At 42.7% G+C, this 19,808-nt stretch overlaps 1 protein-coding gene across 4 annotated transcripts in view; it reads left to right on the forward strand.

Annotated features, from left to right (window-relative positions):
• Positions 1-344: 344 nt before the first annotated feature.
• The window catches only part of LOC112261920 (runt-related transcription factor 3), an 89,063-nt gene continuing 69,599 nt past the window's right edge, over positions 345-19,808 (forward strand). The window contains exons 1-2 of one of the 4 annotated variants that reach the window (XM_024437565.2): positions 345-563; positions 1,053-1,173. In XM_024437565.2, the coding sequence (XP_024293333.1) occupies positions 1,116-1,173 (58 nt within the window). In that variant the 5' untranslated portion in view covers positions 345-563; positions 1,053-1,115. Of the gene's footprint in view, positions 564-1,052; positions 1,174-10,585; positions 10,754-19,808 lie in introns of those variants that run through there. The other 3 variants (XM_024437562.2, XM_024437563.2, XM_024437566.2) reach the window with 3 other exon arrangements.

Here is a 19,808-nt window from a genome sequence, read left to right on the forward strand (position 1 = left end):
TCTCGCTAACGCTGTCTTATTTCTGTTTCTCTCAATGTGTGTTTAATGTTTTTCTGGTTGTTCACATTGGGCACCCTCTGATAAAGTGGCGTAGGCCGCTGCCTGGTTTGAACTTAAAAGAAAGTAGAACATTCAAAACCTGGCCAATCTTTGACCAATCAAAAGACAGAGAGAAAGGAGAGAGGGAAAGAGAGAGCTGTGGAAAGTAAAAGCAAAGAGGAAAAAAAGAAGCTACACAGAGTAAGAACGAAAATAAGAGAGAGAGAGGAGGGGAGGAGAGGCCCTGTGACCTCACGTGACATGTGACGCGGGCTCCACCACTCAAGGAGGGGAGCTGGAGGATGGCGAGGATACAGAGAGAGCTGTGGCTTTAGCCGGCGCTAGTAAACACTGACGCTCCAGTCAGGTCACCACCGTGGGACACCACGTCTCCTGACAGAGAGAGAGAACCTAGGTAACCTCAGAGCCACTGCCCACTGACGGACCGGAGCAGCACCACACCACACCTCCCTGCCACCCTACCCCAGGCCGCTAACAGGACGTTCAGATCTGATACAGCAACGGTGAGTCCACTGGAAGGCCAGAGTCCTGGAGGGGGACGGTACCACTGCACCTCAGTATAGCCACACTCTCCCTCACTCTCCCAGACTATCATTCTCTCTCTCTCACTCTCACTCTCCCTCACCTTATCATTCTCTCTCCCTCTCTCTCTCTCACTCTCCCTCACCTTATCATTCTCTCTCCCTCTCTCTCTCTCTCTCTCACTCTCCCTCACCTTATCATTCTCTCTGCCTCTCTCTCTCTCACTCTCTCCCTCTCACTCTCCCTCACCTTATCACTCTCTCTCCCTCTCTCTCTTTCTTAATGCCTTATACCCCTGGTGCAGCAAACATATGCTGCTCTCTTTGCAGGCTTGTGGCTAGGGATTCCTGCGGTAGTCACAAACCCCAAATTCTTGGTAGCAAACGGGCTCTGAGTTCCAGGATCTGTCCTCTCTTGCTCTCCTCTCTCTCACTCTTTCATTCTCTCTTTCAACCCCTGTGTCTCTCCAGGGTTGATCATTATCAACTGTAGAGGGCTGGCGACGACTCTGGCACCACTTCAGGCACGAGGACATGGCTTCTAACAGCATCTTTGATTCCTTCGGCAACTATGGCCCCACTCTACTGAGAGGTAAGAACTCTTTCCTTCTCTCTATTCTCTCTCTCTCTCTCTTTCTCTCTCTCTCTCTCCTCTGTCACGTCTGTGGCTTGAGGTGTCAGAGAGAGAATGATATTGGCGGCTCTGGCGGTCCCCTCGTTCCCAGTTGTTTAAAATGTCTGTTTGGCAGCAGATGGAGTGTGAGGGTTTGTGTGTGTGTGTGTGCACGTGTGTGTGCACGTGTGCGCGTGTGCTCTAGTGCGTGTGCGTGTGCGTGTGTGTGTGTGTGTGTGCGTGTGTGTGTGTGTGTGTGTGTGTGTGTGTGTGTGTGTGTGTGTGTGTGTGTGTGTGTGTGTGTGTGTGTGTGTGTGTGTGTGTGTGTGTGTGTGTGTGTGTGTGTGTGTGTGTGTGTGTGTGTGTGTGTGTGTGTGCGAGTTTACTTCCAAAACAATAAGGGACAGCAACACCTCTGAAAGTGAAACTTTATTTTGGTGTTTGAGTAGACCCTCTCTGGTATCCTTCCACCACACGAATGTCCTTAACGTTCCTATTTAATGGGATGAAAGGAGGCACGGGTCAGTACAGTAGCTGAGGCTGTTAGACAGAGTCGTTACAGCTTTGGGCCTCAGTGCTGTGTTTTATGTAGTCTTGATGGTGCACACCGTAATGGGCTTCTTACCGCAGGCATCAAGTGGGAGATTTTCTAGCTCTCTGGGAGAGTAAGAGGAAGGCTGACCGGCCTTTACTGGAACACAGCAATACAATAAAACAGAAAGAGAAGAAACATTGGTCTGTCTCCTACACTACTTACAGGAGGTACTCTTGGCCTGTGTGGTGAGGTGAGTGCATTACACTCATGCCGAAGACTGCTCTTAATGAAGGAGCCATTTGTTTCCATGGTTACCTCAATCCAGCAGCCCTTACTTGGAAGTACATCCTACCTTGACTTCAAGTTAAGAGAGAATTGTTCAGCTGTTATGATAAAACAATAAATTATAAGATTATTTGATAATGTAGTAAAATTAGATTACATGTAGTGATAGATGATTCAATTAGGTTTTTAAGTGAGTGTTGTTGTGAGAGAACCTCAGCCAACACCTTGCACAGTTATTTCAAACACTCTCAACCTTTAGATTTAGACAAGTCAGATATTCTGCTATGACAACCAGAACATACACTCCCTTACTTACACTCCCCTACATACACTCCCCTACATGCACTCCCTTACTTACACTCCCCTACATACACTCCCTTACTTACACTCCCCTACATACACTCCCCTACATACACTCCCTTACTTACACTCCCCTATTTACACTCCCCTACATACACTCCCCTACATACACTCCCCTACATACACTCCCTTACATACACTCCCTTACATACACTCCCTTACATATACTCCTCTACATACACTCCCTTACTTACACTCCCCTATTTACACTCCCTTACATACACTCCCCTACATACACTCCCTTACATACACTCCCCTACATACACTCCCTTACATACACTCCCCTACATACACTCCCTTACATACACTCCCCTACATACACTCCCTTACTTACACTACCCTACATACACTCCCTTACTTACACTCCCCTACATACACTCCCTTACTTACACTCCCCTACATACACTCCCTTACTTACACTACCCTACATACACTCCCCTACGTGTTTATTTGGACAGTGAAGCTAAAACTTTTAATTTGGTTCTATACTCCATCATTTTAGATTTGAGATCAAATGCTTTATATGAGGCAACAGTACAGAATGTCACCTTTTATTTCAGGATGTTTTAATACAACTCTGTTTTACCATTTAGAAAGCACTTTGTGAATCTACTCCCTCCATTTGAAGGTGTCATAAGTATTGGAACAAATTCACTTATAGTGTATTACATTTAGTCAGAAGTTCAGTATTTGGTCGCACATTCCTAGCACGCAAAGTCTCTCACCATTACCATTAACAATGGAGGTTAGGGTTTTCTTGGGAGCATGATAATTATGCATCTGTAACTTTCTCACTCATTATTATTCACAATTTATTTATGATTATCCATAATAATGGTAGCATTCACATCAATGTAAAAGTATTCAGAAACATATTCTATTATTATTTACAATAAAAGTGACTCCAAAAAGGCATAATACATTATTTCCCATTCATTTCTATTGGGTACAAGATAAACTAAAACACAACCAAAACAAACAGAAATTGCATCCAACAATTTTGTAAAGTCACAAGCTTAACCTTCATTGCATGTACAGGACAAAATGCACTGTACATTAATGCACTGTACATTAATGCACTGTACATTAATGCACTGTACATTAATGCACTGTAAGTGAATTTGTCCAAATACTTATGACACTTTCAAATGGGGGGACGAGATACATAAAGTGCTTTCATTTCTAAACGGTAAAAAAACGTATATAAATACCCTCAAATAAAAGGTGACATTCTGTACTGTCGCCTCACATAGAACTCTGCTCTACAATCCAAAATGCTTGAGTATAGAGCCAAATTAAAAGTTTTAGCTTCACTGTCCAAATAAATACAGTTGAAGTCGGAAGTTTACATGCACTTAGGTTGGAGTCATTAAAACTCGTTTTTCAACCACTCCACACATTTCTTGTTAACAAACTATAGTATTGGCAAGTCGGTGCATGACACAAGGAATTTTTCCAACAATTGCTTACAGACAGATTATTTCACTTACAATTCACTGTATCACAATTCCAGTGGATCAGAAGTTTACATACACAAAGTTGAAAATTCCATGGCTTTAGAAGCTTCTGATAGGCTAATTGACATCATTTGAGTCAATTGGAGGTGTACCTGTGGATATATTTCAAGGCCTACCTTCAAACTCAGTGCCTCTTTGCTTGACATCATGGGAAAATCAAAAGAAATCAGCCAAGACCTCAGAAAAATATTGTAGACCTCCACAGGTCTGTCATCCTTGGGAGTAATTTCCAAACACCTGAAGGTACCAAGTTCATCTGTACAAACAATAGTACGCAAGTATAAACACCATGGGACCACGCAGCCGTCATACCGCTCAGGAAGGAGATGTGTTCTGTATCCTAGAGATTAACGTAATTTGGAGCGAATAGTGCAAATCAATCCCAGAACAGCAAAGGACCTTGTGAAGATGCTGGAGGAAACAGGTACAAAAGTATCTATATCCACAGTAAAACGAGTCCTATATCGACATAACCTGAAAGGCCACTCAGCAAGGAAGAAGCAACTGCTCCAAAACCTTCATAAAAAAGCCAGACTATGGTTTGTAACTGCACATGGGGACAAAGATCATTATTATGTTTGGAGGAAAAAGGGGGATGCTTGCAAATGGGTCTTCCAAATGGATAATGACCCCAAGCATACTTCCAAAGTTGTGGCAAAATGGCATAAGGACAACAAAGTCACGGTATTGGAGTGTCCATCACAAAGCCCTGACCTCAATCCTATAGAAAATTTGTGGGCAGAACTGAAAAAGCGTGTTTGAGCAAGGAGGCCTACAAACCTGACTCAGTCACACCAGCTCTGTCAGGAGGAATGAGCCAAAATTCACCCAACTTATTGTGGGAAGCTTGTGGAAGGCTACCCGAAATGTTTGACCCAAGTTGAACAATTTAAAGGCAATGCTACCAAATACTAATTGAGTGTATGTCAACTTCTGACCCACTGGGAATGTGATGAAAGAAATAAAAGTTTAAATAAATAATTCTCTCTACTAGTATTCTGACATTTCACATTCGTAATATAAAGTGGTGATTCTAACTGACCTAAGACAGGGAATTTTTACTAGGATTAAATGTTAGGCATTGTGAAAGACTGAGTTTAAATGTATTTGGCTAAGATGTATGTAAACTTCAGACTTCAACTGTATGTAGGGGAGTGTACGTAAGGGAGTGTAAGTAGGGGGGTGTAAGTGGGGACTATGTAAGTAGGGGAGTGTAAGTAAGGGAGTGTAAGTAGGGGCTATGTAAGTAGGGAGGTGTAAGTAGGGGAGTGTAAGTAGGGACTATGTAAGTAGGGGAGTGTAAGTAAGGGAGTGTAAGTAGGGGTTATGTAAGTAGGGGAGTGTAAGTAGGGGTATGTAAGTAGGGGAGTGTAAGTAGGGGAATGTAAGTAGGGTATATGTAAGTAGGGGAGTGTAAGTAGGGGAATGTAAGTAGGGAAGTGTAAGTAGGGGAGTGTAAGTAGGGGCTATGTAAGTAGGGGAGTGTAAGTAGGGGCGTGTAAGTAGGGGAGTGTAAGTAGGGGAGTGTAAGTGGGAACTATGTAAGTAGGGGAGTGTAAGTAGGGGAGTGTAAGTAGGGGCTATGTAAGTAGGGAGTGTAAGTAGATGAGTGTAAGTAGTGGAGTGGAAGTAGGGGCTATGTAAGTAGGGGAATGTAAGTAGGGCCTATGTAAGTAGGGGCTATGTAAGTAAGGGAGTGTAAGTAGGGAAATGTAAGTAAGGGCTATGTAAGTAGGGAGAATGTAAGTAAGGGAGTGTAAGTAGGGGAATGTAAGTAGGGGCTATGTAAGTAGGGAGAATGTAAGTAGGGGAATGTAAGTAGGGGAGTGTAAGTAGGGGCTATGTAAGTAGGGGAGTGTAAGTAGGGGAATGTAAGTAGGGGAATGTAAGTAGGGGCTATGTAAGCAGGGGAGTGTAAGTAGGGGAGTGTAAGCAGGGGAGTGTAAGTAGGGGAGTGTAAGTGGGGGAGTGTAAGTAGGGGAGTGTAAGCAGGGGAGTGTAAGTAGGGGAGTGTAAGTAGGGGAGTGTAAGTAGGGGAGTGTAAGCAGGGGAGTGTAAGTAGGGGAGTGTAAGTAGGGGAGTGTAAGTAGGGAGTGTAAGCAGGGAGTGTAAGTAGGGGAGTGTAAGTAGGGGCTATGTAAGCAGGGAGTGTAAGTAGTGTAAGCAGGGGAGTGTAAGTAGGGGAGTGTAAGTAGGGGCTATGTAAGCAGGGGAGTGTAAGTAGAGGAGTGTAAGCAGGGGAGTGTAAGTAGGGGAGTGTAAGCAGGGGAGTGTAAGTAGGGAGTGTAAGTAGGGGCTATGTAAGCAGGGGAGTGTAAGTAGGGAGTGTAAGCAGGGGAGTGTAAGTAGGGAGTGTAAGTCTATGTAAGGGGAGTGTAAGTAGGGAGTGTAAGCAGGGGAGTGTAAGTAGGGGAGTGTAAGTAGGGGAGTGTAAGTAGAGGAGTGTAAGCAGGGGAGTGTAAGTAGGGAGTGTAAGTAGGGGAGTGTAAGTAGGGGAGTGTAAGTAGGGGAGTGTAAGTAGGGAGTGTAAGCAGGGAGTGTAAGTAGAGGAGTGTAAGCAGGGGAGTGTAAGTAGAGGAGTGTAAGTAGGGGAGTGTAAGTAGGGGAGTGTAAGTAGGGAGTGTAAGTAGAGGAGTGTAAGTAGGGGAGTGTAAGTAGAGGAGTGTAAGCAGGGGAGTGTAAGTAGGGGAGTGTAAGTAGGGGAGTGTAAGCAGGGGAGTGTAAGTAGAGGAGTGTAAGTAGAGGAGTGTAAGTAGAGGAGTGTAAGCAGGGGAGTGTAAGTAGGGGAGTGTAAGCAGGGGAGTGTAAGTAGGGGAGTGTAAGTATTACATAGTTTCCTCTCTTTCTAGCTGCTTCAAAATTTGATTCGTATTATTTTGCTATCAATCTAAAAAGTCCCTAACATGCCATTTTAACGAGAGCACGTCGCTGTGAGAGTCACTGAGCCATTAATCTGAGGAGGTCTGGGAGATTGGTTCCCACTGTTTCTGCTACAACAAAAAATGGCAAAAAAAATCTCCACTTTATTGAGGCCTGGTTGTTGTGTTAATTAGAGACAGCCACAGGAGAAGTACTACCAGCTCCTAATTGTTTGCAGAATATATCTTAACATTTCTGGAGCCCCGGTTCCCCCTCTACCCACACAAACTCACACACACACACACACACACACATACACTCCCATCTGCCGCTCATATGAAAACAAGCCTCTGATATCCCAACTGGAACCACAGTACAGTGAGCAGAGTGACAGAGGATGGTGTTCTAGTGTTCTCACAGCTCAGACAGCTACTCAGTCATTTATAGTTTCCTCTTGACAAAGCCGCATCTCTGCACCATATCTTCCTCTCTCTCTCCTTCGTCCTCTTTCTCTGCATCACTAAGTATGCCTCTCTCTCTTATTCCTCCTCTCTCTCTGCATCCCTCTCATCTCTTCATTGTTGATTATCATGCAGTCGTGAGGTTGTAGTTGTTGGTTGATTATCCGCCATTCAAGTATTAGCATGTTACTCTCTAATGTCTGAATAAGATCTGACTTGGGATCAGATCTCATACTTAGTAGGGTTCTTTTGTAATGCGATTCGGATGCTTGATTAAGTTTTTCAGCAGTGTCACTGTAGCGAGAAGGGAAACTGATGTGCATGCGAAAGATAGACTGGAAACAAAGAGAACATTTAAAGCTGTAATCGCCATTGGAAATCATTAGTGAATATGCAATATCCTTTTACAATTCGTTCAGTCTAGAAAATGAAACCAAACTGTAACAGAACAAAGGCCAAAAGTCATTAAATCCTCCAGTTCAATTTGAAAGCATTTCAAATGAAGACTACCTCATGTAAGCAAAATACTCTGGCGGTTAGTTTAACAACTTGCATTACACAGGCGTAGCAATTTGGCCAAGATCTTCTTTTTTTTGATTGAAATCAAACTGTAATTAGGAGGAACGGTTTGAAAAAATCAAGGAGACTGCTTAATGTTTGTGGATAACTTTATGCTTCCAAGTCCTGACTTTAATCCTATGATACATGAATCCTAAATGGAAATGTGGCTGTACAGTGCATTCGGAAAGTATTCATACCCCTTCCCTTTTTCCACATTTTTTTTACATTAAACCCTTATTCTAAAATGTATTAAATAAATATTTTTTTCTCATCAATCTACACACAAACCCCACAATGACAAAGTGAAAACAGTTTTTTAGACATTTTTGCAAATGTATTAAAAAAAAACTGAAATACCTGATTTACACAAGCATTCAGACCCTTTGCTATGAGACTCGAAATTGAGCTCAGGTGCATCCTGTTTCCATTGATCATCCTTGAGATGTTTCTACAACTTGATTGGAGTCCACCTGTGGTAAATTCAATTGATTGGACATGATTTGACAAGGCACGCACCTGTCTATATAAGGTCCCACAGTTGACAGTCCATGTCAGAACAAAAACCAAGCCATGAGGTTGAAGGAATTGTCCGTAGAGCTCAGAGACAGGATTGTGTCAATGCACAGATCTGGGGAAGGGTACCAAAAATGTCTGCAGCATTGAAGGTCCCCAAGAACCACAAAGACTCTTCCTAGAGCTGGCCGCCCATCCAAGCCTAGCAATCGGAGGAGAAGGGCCTTGGTCACCTTTCCACAGAAGTGACCAAGAACCCGATGGTCACTCTGACAGAGTTCCAGAGTTCCTCTGTGGAGATGGAAGAACCTTCCAGAAGGACAACCATCTCTGCAGCACTCTACCAATCAGGCCTTTATGGTAGAGTGGCCAGACGGAAGCCACTCCTCAGTAAAAGGCACATGACAGCTCGCTTGGAGTTTGCAAAAGGCACCCAAAGGCTCTCAGACCATGAGTTGAGTTGAGTTGAGTTTATTTTTATTTTTACAGGGACAGTGCACATTAATCAACATTTCAGTAAAAGTGCCAGTTTTAGCCACCCAGCTCATTTTCAACTGCAGTCCCTGGCCAGGTTATTTGAAATAATTACAATAACAATACAGACAATCAATGAGCAGTGAGCACAGTCAGAGCAACATAGGACAAGCAAGACGTAGCATGCAGACAGAACAACATAGGACAAGCAAGACGTAGCATGCAGACAGAACAACATAGGACAAGCAACACGTAGCATGCAGACAGAACAACATAGGACAAGCAACACGTAGCATGCAGACAGAACAACATAGCACAAAAAGCAACAAGAAAAAATCCATAAAAGCAACAATGTTTCCAACCTCACAAGCTACAGACAACAGACAACATGGAAAGCTGCAATACACAACTAGGGATTATGTCTGATTGGCCTTTAGCCATGTCTTCATGTTTTTTGTGAAAGTGTGATCGGTGGTGCAGTTGTGTGTGTCTGATGGCAGTGTATTCCAAATATGGGAAGCTCTCACAGAGAAATCAGATTGACTAAAGGTGCTTTTCCTTAAGGGAACTAATCCATGAGAAACGAGAGAAACAAGATTCATTGGTATGATGAAACTAAAATTGAATTGTTTGGCGGAATGCCAAGAGTCATCTCTGGAGGAAACCTGACACCATCCCTACGGTGAAGATGGGGGTGGCAGCATCATGCTGTGGAGATGTTTTCCAGCGGCAAGGACTGGGAGACTAGTCAGGATCGAGGGAAAGATGAACGGAGCAAAGTACAAAGAGATCCTTGATGGAAAAGCTGCTTCAGAACACTCAGGACTTCAGACTGAGGCGAAGGTTCACCTTCCAACAGGAACTTGGCACACTACCAAGACAATGCAGGAGTGGCTTCGGGACAAGTCTCTAAATGTCCTTGAGTGGCCCAGCCAGAGCCCGGATTTGAACCCAATCGAATGCCTCTGGAGAGACCTCAAAATAGCTCTGTAGCGATGCTCCCCATCCAACCTGACAGAGCTTGAGAGGATCTGCAGAGAAGAATGGGAAAAACTCCCCAAATATAGATGTGCCAAGCTTGTACTGTTATACCCAAGAAGACTCAAGGCTGTAATCGCTGCCAAAGTTACTTCAACAAAGTACTGAGTAAAGGGTCTGAATACTTATGCAAATGTGATAAAAATAAAAAAATAAAAAAATAATACGTTAGCAAACATGTCTAAATACCTGGGGTATTGTGTTTAGATTGATTGAAATATTTTATCAATTTTAGGCTGTAACATTAAAAAAAAGGAAAAAGTCAAGGGGTCTGAATACTTTCCAAATGCACTGTATACATCTTATCAGAAGTCATGAACTTTTTAACTTGACTAGTTCAGAAAATTGTCAACATCAAAAGTTCTTCAGAATTGTTTCAATATCTATCTCTATTGATTAGCAACTCAAGAGAGATCCTGTATAGCTTACACATTGATTAATGTGTTCAGAAATGTTCTGAATATATAACTAAAAGCACACGCAGAAACCCTGTCCACAAGCAAGTATAGAATGATATTCTTAGTTCCATCACATTAAGCAGCAGCATATCTCAAGCTGAGAAGTGAACGCATATGAGCATGTGATGTGCAACATCTGATGCGCTTTGCATGAGAAAAGAATGTACTTCACCTCAAAAACCTCACTCCTGTAGCACAGAGAAGGGGAGAGAGAAAAGAGAGAGAAAAGAGCGAAGAGAAGTGAGAGAGGGACACTGAAGCTCTTACGGTATTTATAATACTAGGTCAGTTAGTACACCATGGCTGAGTGTAAGTGTGCGAGATGGAGAGGCTCTCTAAAGGCGCTAATCTGATACAGACAAACAGCTCGTGTCGTTCTCCGATAATAGCCACAATGAGGTTACACCTGCTCCTCTCTGCTCCTATCTCACAACAGACCTGTTATCCAGAGACACACCAAGACACATCCAACAATTACTGGAGATATAACCATCTGAGGTATGCTAAATACTCACAGAACCAACATTAATTCTGGAAATCTTGTCAATACGAGTAAGGAAAAAAGCCCACACTCACTTTCTTTATTGACTTTTATTGGGTTACAAACCTTCCACTTTGGCTGTATTCAGTGTTTGAGCCAGGTGATGTACCTAGTTTACAGTGAGTCGGATTGGGCATAGGCACTGGGTCATATACATGGTTTGGTTCCCTGGCTACTTTTCCTCCTAGTTGTTTTCCTCCTAGTTGGGAAGCTTGTTTTCCCAGCAGGCCGTTTAGACAGGAGGACGTTTAGACTGTAACGCTCAGGGGAGCCAGTTCCTTTGTGGCAGAAAAAAGGCCCCAGTTTATTAGGGTGGGAATGGTTTTATATGTTTGGCTTGTTGCACTGTATGAATGAAAGTTAATTTCTGTGTGAGAAAAAATGTACAATGCTTCGCCACGGTAGTAGTGGGGTTATTTTGGTGGATTCTGGGAGGTGGTCTGGTTAGTTCTACAACTCGGAAATTAAAAGCTGAAGGAGTCATGACTGTTAGAATTGTGTGAGAAACTTTGGGTAAAACCCTCAAATGAATTCTTTAACATTACGGAAAATCCTCAAGATTAATTTAACGTAAGGATCAGATCTTTGATGCCAAAAACATTACAACAAAGTTATTGTGGCAGTGTCATAAGTTACTAGACAGTAGCTTACTATCAAAAGTGTAGAAATCTGCAGTGAGGAAGAATGGCCCCCGGGGAATTTATTAATCACTTAGACATGTGGTGTGTTTTTTCCTCCCTCCTAAATGAATAATATACTTAATTGGAAGCCAGTCAAAGCCTTTCTGCCGAGCGTCAGGCCTTCAAAGCCAAAACAGGGAGATTGGCTGAGTGAGCTGAAATCTGTAACCAGATATTAAGAGTTTCAATATTCGAAAGCTAGGCAAATAATGAAAAACTCACAACGGCCACCGAGTAGCAGAATCCTGTCTCCAATTTAGCCGAGTATAATATCTATTTATAAAACTCTGAGGGCATATTGGATGGGAGCAACGCTCTGGACTTGATTAGTGTTGTAAATGTTAGAGGTACTTATTTACTTTTTGGACTGTCTCATCGTTTTCACTGTCTGTCAATACCCATTGATGGGAAACGCCTTCAGGGGTCGTCAACAAGATGGCTTCCAGGTAGAGGAAGGAAGGAGACGTTTGCTGATTTTGTGGTCAATCAACCCCCAAACCCCATCTCCCCTAAATTGTTTGGCTGAGCATGTTAAACTATATAATGTTGGTCAAGGTTAAAGTTGTGCTAAGTGTTGTAGTAAATAACATTTTCTGGTGGTCAACCAGCAACCACAAGGCTCCAAGTTGAACCCTTTTGGGTTCTGTGGAAAGGGTTCTACATGGAACGCAATAGGGTTATACCTTGGACCAAATAGGGTTCTTCAAAGGGTTCTCCAATGGGGACAGCTGAAGAATATTTTTTGTTTGGACAAGTAAGTATTTTGGAAAGGCGAACAACTTATATTTCCATCAACAAACATCACTGGAGGGGTGACCAACATGTTTCTGAAATTAATCTTGAAAACAAACTAAAGATAGACTTTGCATTGCATGGCATGGCTGGTGTGTACTGTGAATATGATCTGATGCTGGTTCCCGGCCAGTGGGCCATTGTGACAGACTGGATGAAGAATGAAGAAAGCTGTATGTGGAGTCTCAGCCCCTTTAGCACAGTTCATCCAGAGTTAGACTGCACGTTACGAGCAGCTCTCTGATTGTCTATGGCAGTTCTGAGGAGACTGAACGCTGTGAATGTATGCTAAATACATTACCACACCACCCTCAGACGAACAAAAAGAAGAAATTACGTATTATACCCTTCCATAATAATTACAGAATAAAATAATTGGTATGGTGAGAGACACAAATGTTCAAGTCTGTCATGATACAATGCACTGGGATGTCAGCGCAATTTATAACGTCTAGACAAGTTATTTAAACTGGGACCCTTCGATGTGGAAAATAAATATCGGAACAGGAACACTAGCAAGCAGGCAGGAAATTATTCAGACGACGACAATATGTGGATAACTGGATAATGAGATAGAAATGATCACAATATAGTTTTTTATTTGATATTTTAAAGTCTCCCATCTACTATATATGGCTGCTATATTCAGACGAATCATTTCTTTAAGTTTAATCACCTTCTCTTATGAGCTGATAATATTTCATTAGGCCCTTATGATGCTGTTGGTTAAATCCACATCATTACTATCGTGCTCTTCATGACCTCATCCCTTTCGTCTGAGAGACAGTTGAATTATGAACAAACCCAGGCTGTTAATGTTTTATTTCACTTATTATGCAGTTGTATAACATATGCCCTAAGCTACAGCTGGTTTCATGCAATGAGGCAGCTGACATTTAGGGACAAGCAACAGTCTAATACCGCCAGTGATTATGGCATAGTGACCTAAGTGTGGCAATAATTAAGTTACAGGAAGATGATATAAGTACTATTAAGTCTTAATTGCCATGTCATTAAGTGTGTATTACCGTGTAATTAACTATGATTTCAACATTTCCCAAACAAGTCCCTAGTTAGAAGTGTTGGGCTAGTGAAGGAGAAATTAGATCATAACCAACAACTAATTTAAAGGAAATTAAAGAGTGAAAATGAAGATACTTCTTGAACATAAATTCATTATATGTAGTTTGTAAGGCTATCTTGTGAACAAGATTAAACAAACCTAGACAATAATTGGAGTCCGTATGACCTGAATTTGAAACTTCTAGAGCATGTTGTTGATTTTCAGAAGGCATGACCCCCTCCCTGCATGCTTAGTGAATACCGTTAAACAGATGGTTTGAAAAACATCCTATCTGTAGCCACAACATAAAGACAAATCAGCCCATTTAGGATAGTGTATGACAACTATTGAGGCTCTTAGTTTATTTTCACATTCAGCTCATTTCAGTTGCCTATGTACAGTATGACACATCTGGTCATCTGGTTTTAATGTGGAGACATGGAGCAATTCACCAGCAAAAACAGGTCAAACTGAACGTTAAGACTGAAGCCTTTTTTCCCTTCATTACAAGAAATCTTTAATCTTGCTCAAAACATCCATCGCCCATCCCTCTTCCTAAAAGCAATAAAAAAAAGTTAATTACGGTGGAGGAAAAATGCAGATAATGATAGGATATAGAAGCTGTAGGCTATGAAATTGTTTTTTTTATACTTTTTTCTCGGTTTTTCAAAGAAATATCTCAAGTTGTTTACGTTTAGTTAATTGTCTTTGGTGCAATAAAATGCATGATTTAGGGATGTGACAACCTGCCCAAAAAGTATAAAAAGTTATTTCAAGAGACGAACATTTCAGAAATGGGAATTTTTACTTCTTTTTGGACACAATATTAGTCATAGTGAAACAGTCCTCTGTGAACTGAACCCTCTTTAATGTACTGTATTTTAAGACTATATTTGGCAGATATAAGGGATTTGGCTTTTACATTAATGTCTTCAAGCAAATGCCAGTCAATTGAGTGTTGGTGGTCATAATGTATTTTACCGGTCATTCAGCTTTACCAGTCACAGGATTTGGGGAATTTCTACCTGTATAGTATGTAGATACCATAGCGAGGCGCAGTGTTTTGTCAAATAGGTAGCTAAAAATTAACAACGTTTGTATACTGAAACTCAATACTGAAAAGGCCATTCTACAACGGGTTAGTCAAAACTAACAGTGTGTTGAGACGCATTCTAAGCCATACTAAAAATTCAGTTTAGCACAGGTAAGCCGATGACGGAAAAATGGGAATCTTGGTTTCTGTTCCATCTGAGGAATCCCTGCTCATTCACTGTCCCATCAGCCTAGCCAGCCAATTCATTTACTGGATCTCCACTGTGAAAAGCATCTAAACATTATTTCCCCTTGCTTCTAGCCTAACATTTGGTTTGCAACAATGGGGGTTTGTAAAAACGTTTGCTGTCTGTCTCTCGATATTTGCAACATGGATTCAATTTTGGACATCTTTTCTCAGCCAGTCGAAATCATGAATCAGCATCATTTTTATGGATATATACAAAGAATTGTCAACTAGAAAAAAGTGTAAAAAAACTAAATGAAATGCAGCTACTTTTCTGTTATTCTAGCTGCATGGTTTGACGCAACTGTGTTAGCAGTAGTTGGCTAGCTAGCAAGCAAGAGATAAGAATGTTGCCAGCCCGCATGGCAATGGAACATTTAGAATGAACGACGGAACGACGGATATAGACTGGGTCGCATCTCTGGCAACCTAACCGATAGAATGAATGGCCACCCAGCTTGACTAGCAAACAAACTGTAGATGTGTCGGGACCCAGCTGAGGAATGAAACAGTAGCCTATGAATACATTTATCAAAATAACGTTTAAAAAAAAATTGGTAACCCTCAAGGTTGTGCAAAACGACAAAACAACTTTTTTAGCATGGCTGTGCTGATTTACGGTACTCAGTTCAGCCTCGTACCTACAGTATGAATGCAGCACAACCGTGCTAAAAACGTTGTTTAGCTTGCCCTCTCGTGTACAATTGCTTTATTGATAGTGAACATGACAAGAATCCTAAGAATGAAAAGAATGCTACAAAAAAACTATGTAAGAAGAAGTATTTTCCCCCTATAAGACTGACCTGAGGTAACCTTGGTGTGGATCTGTACCTTCTCTCCAGCTGCTCAGTTCTGTAATCCCTCAGCAGAAAGCCCTACACGGGGGAATACCCCCCTAGCTATGGAGCAGAAGTGGTCCCTCTATCCCTTCCCATTCTCTCTCCCTTCTCTGTCTAGTGCTAGGTCACTCCATCTGGCTCTGAAACTCTTCTCACAGACAGGACACAGACAATCACGCACGTCGCACACACCCATCACACACGGACGCTGCACACGCAGCCCTTTCCACACACACACATACAGACACACACATGTCCAGACAGCTGACTGTGAGTATGTCTGTGTGCTGAGTCAGAGAGAAGTACTGTACAGTGTGTCAACATGATGACCATGTCATTCTCTCCCTCTCAATCCTGTCTGTCCTCAGTGTAATAGTCAGTAAGAGGTCACAGATGGCCTCCTGTTGATTTTATAACAGTCCAGGAAAACCCACATTTGGGGTAAACGCTGACTTGTCTAAAAATACTGTGTTGTAAACCATCCTCCCTGGCAGTGGTGATGAATCATTTATTCTCACCTTCTCTCCCATACTGCCAAACACCAACAAACCATCAGCTGAAAGGTAAACCACTGTGATTTAAATCCTCACAAACCAGACTCCGCTCTTCGCGGCCACACAGCCTACACTGAACCTGAATGTTACCATCAACAAGAAACCTCTTATCTTCACACCATCTCATCCACCATCCCTTTGGCATTGAGACAGGATGTAGACTACAGGGCTACCCCTGCTAACGTAACCAACCAATAACCAAGCCAACAGAAAGACTTGTGTGTTACATGTAGCTAGGGGCCAACCAACACTCCTTTAATCAGCATCAATTCACAGCAAACAGTCAGTCAGTCAGTAGACTAGAAGCCTGTTATGGGTTTGATCAGGCTAATCACCACACAACCAGCCAGACTCCATCCTCCTGATTGGATTTATAAACGCTTGTTTGTTGTCATCGTCGTTAGCCTGGCCCGCCCCGGCACTGAGGAGCCCGAGTGGCCGAACACAGCAATCAGAGGATTACAGATGTAAGATCTTAATTTGAGCCAGTTTGCTACAACAGGAAAGTAATCCTGCAGCAACAGGACATATTAATTATTATGTGGGTTATAATTAATGGACATTTTTGTAGGGGTTGATACCTTTTTCGTAAGGGAAAACATAGTTGGAAATGTCTAAGTGGAAATTGCAAACTTCAGAAGCCATTTTAAACCTCAAATACACTACAAGTTGTACATGTACTGCATTGCAGGAAAGTTCTCCCACAACAGGGTGATCAAATTAAGATCCTACATCTGTAGTGATCAGTTAGGTCTTCTCAGAGGCTCTGAGTCACAGAGAGAGAGGAAACTACACTACATGGGGCAAGGTGCTAACTACGCATGGGCAATGCCACTAGGGATTAGTCACAAAGATTATGAGAGGAAACACTCCGTCACTACGAAGCTCATAGAGAGGCAGAGACAGAGAGAGATGAATGGAATGGAGAAAGAGAGTCTCCGTCTGTCTGGACACTGTGAAAGAGACAAGAATTCAATAAAAATCACAGCGATGATGCTGATGAGATGATACTGATCCCTTCACTTATTATGATTGAATTCAAACTCAGTTGGGTTCAATTTGATGATTGACAGTAATAATTTTGTGCACAAAAGACAAGAGTAGTTTTATTGCAGGTGATAAAAGGATTTACTGTATGTCTGTGAGTCTCCTGAGCTCTTGAAACTCTCTGACGGAGAGGAGTAGCCTCATCCTTCCTGCATCGGGATGAAAGCCTTCAGGCCCATTGCAGGAGCTCGCTGCTTCCAAGAGTTGTCTAACGTCTGCAGTGGAAAGTGCCATGGACAGTTGTCAGGAAACAGGCCCTGGGTCACTGTTTGATTCTAGTCTTGCTCTGTGGTGAGCCAGACAGGGCCGGCGAGATTGAAGTACAGTGAAGAGGGAAATAAATTGGATTTCAATATATGGAAAGGCTTTTAGGCATCTTTACACTTGAAAGAGTGTGACAGAACCTGGGATGACCTTTGTTTAAATACCCAAACAAGGACGAAAGAAGTTTAACGGGGCAGGATAGCTGCATAGACAACAGATGAGATAGTGAGTAAGTGTGTGTGTGTGTGTGTGTGTGTATGTGTGTGTGTGTGTGTGTGTGTGTGTGTGTGTGTGTGTGTGTGTGTGTGTGTGTGTGTGTGTGTGTGTGTGTGTGTGTGTGTGTGTGTGTGTGTGTGTGTGTGCGTGTGTATGTGTGTGTGTGTGTGTGTGTGTGTGTGTGTGTGTGTGTGTGTGTGTGTGTATGTGTATGTATGTATGTGTGTGTGTGTGTGTGTATGTGTATGTGTATGTGTGTGTGTGTGTGTGTGTGTGTGTGTGTGTGTGTGTGTGTGTGTGTGTGTGTGTGTGTGTGTATGTGTGTGTGTGTGTGTGTGTGTGTGTGTGTGTGTGTGTGTGTGTGTGTGTGTGTGTGTGTGTGTGTGTGTGTGTGTGTGTGTGTGTGTGTGTGTGTGTGTGTGTGTGTGTGTGTGTGTGTGTGTGTGTGTGTGTGTGTGTGTGTGTGTGTGTGTGTGTGTGTGTGTGTGTGTGTGTGTGTGTATAGACAGTATAGTAGGCACATCACTTTGGCACAGTCAGGGATTAGGGATTGTTTGGTGAATTCCTTACCGGCTAGCCTTTTCTTCTTAGCAGTCATACCACTCATACGTGACATACCTTGTCTTGTTCCTTCATATTTCCAGAGGGAAGGGGCCCTATGCTCTACAAAAAAATAAAAACATGTGGCTTTTGTTGCAGGAAGGAATGAACAACAGCATTCCGTGAGCAACCACATGAAAGGTCCCTCTCGCCACAGGGCTAAACGAGGGCAGGCTCCCCTGCCTCCTTCTCCTGACGCGACTGTGACTAATTAACTAGAGAACAGAACTGACACTCCAGTCTATACATCTTCTCTTCTCCTCTCTCCCCTCTTCTACTCCAACTCTCTCCTCCCCTCTGTTTAGCTTTCCTCCTCTCTCTCCCTCTCCATTCTCTTCTCCTCTCTCCCCTCTTCTACTCCAACTCTCTCCTCCCCTCTGTTTAGCTTTCCTCCTCTCTCTCCCTCTCCATTCTCTTCTCCTCTCTCCCCTCTTCTACTCCAACTCTCTCCTCCCCTCTGTTTAGCTTTCCTCCTCTCTCTCCCTCTCCATTCTCCTCTCCGCTGCTCTGCTCTGCTCTCTGCTCTCCTCATCCACACTGTTTAATTGTATAGGGCTCCACTCTGTGTTACGGCAGAGGGGACAGCCACACACGAGCACAAAGGGGCATTGTCTGCTGGTGAAAATGTGGTTTACAGGCCCAGCTATAATGGCTTGGCGGTTGCTGGCAGCCATGCGTGCTTCCTAATATTCGGTTCACATGCGATTTCATTTTGGGAAAACACTGAGTTATGGGGCTTTGCCTTTGTGAAAGAGGGACGCCTCGCCTCACAACTTATTTTTGGAGCCGGCGGGCTCGGGACTCAGCCAGCCTGGCCTCAAAGACTAGACGTAACATAGTAGACGTAAATCTGTGACAGACAGTTTAGGATGATATGTTATGTTTGGTATTGTTACATATGACAGAAGGTTAGGGGAGAGTGGAATAAGTTGAGCCAAAGGGTTAGTTGAGCCACCCATTGTTTCTTGGAAAGCATACACAAAACGAATCATGTGACCAAATATTTAAGAAGAGGTCATCATTTCAAAAGTTAGAAGGAAAAAAAAGGTTGATTGAATAACCCATGCAAATGATGATTACATTTTGTCAGTTTTATGCATAATATGCAGAGTATTTTTGTAATGTGTCATGCATATGAACTCAAGATGGAACAGACATCATCATGCCCTGTGTATACAAATGTAAAACAAGCACGGGTCTATCCCCTCTTGAGGTTCTTTAGTGAGCAACCAAGGAAGGGAGAGAAGGGGAGAAGTTCAGTACCAAGGGATGAAAAAAATGTACCTTATGACACTTAAGAGGTATGTTGACAAATAAGAAAACAAACGTGTATCTGTGTGAAAGAGAGGTTGTGACAGAGTAGCAGAGGAACACAAGGTCTCATCTGATGACATGGAGTCTGAGCTGTATAAAGAGAGGCTGTGACAGAGTAGCAGAGGAACACAAGGTCTCATCTGATGACATGGAGTCTGAGCTGTATAAAGAGAGGTTGTGACAGAGTAGCAGAGGAACACAAGGTCTCATCTGATGACATGGAGTCTGAGCTGTATAAAGAGAGGCTGTGACAGAGTAGCAGAGGAACACAAGGTCTCATCTGATGACATGGAGTCTGAGCTGTATAAAGAGAGGCTGTGACAGAGTAGCAGAGGAACACAAGGGCTCATCTGATGACATGGAG

This window comes from Oncorhynchus tshawytscha, linkage group LG11 (assembly GCF_018296145.1).
Source record: "Oncorhynchus tshawytscha isolate Ot180627B linkage group LG11, Otsh_v2.0, whole genome shotgun sequence".
In the NCBI taxonomy this organism is placed as follows: domain Eukaryota; kingdom Metazoa; phylum Chordata; class Actinopteri; order Salmoniformes; family Salmonidae; genus Oncorhynchus; species Oncorhynchus tshawytscha.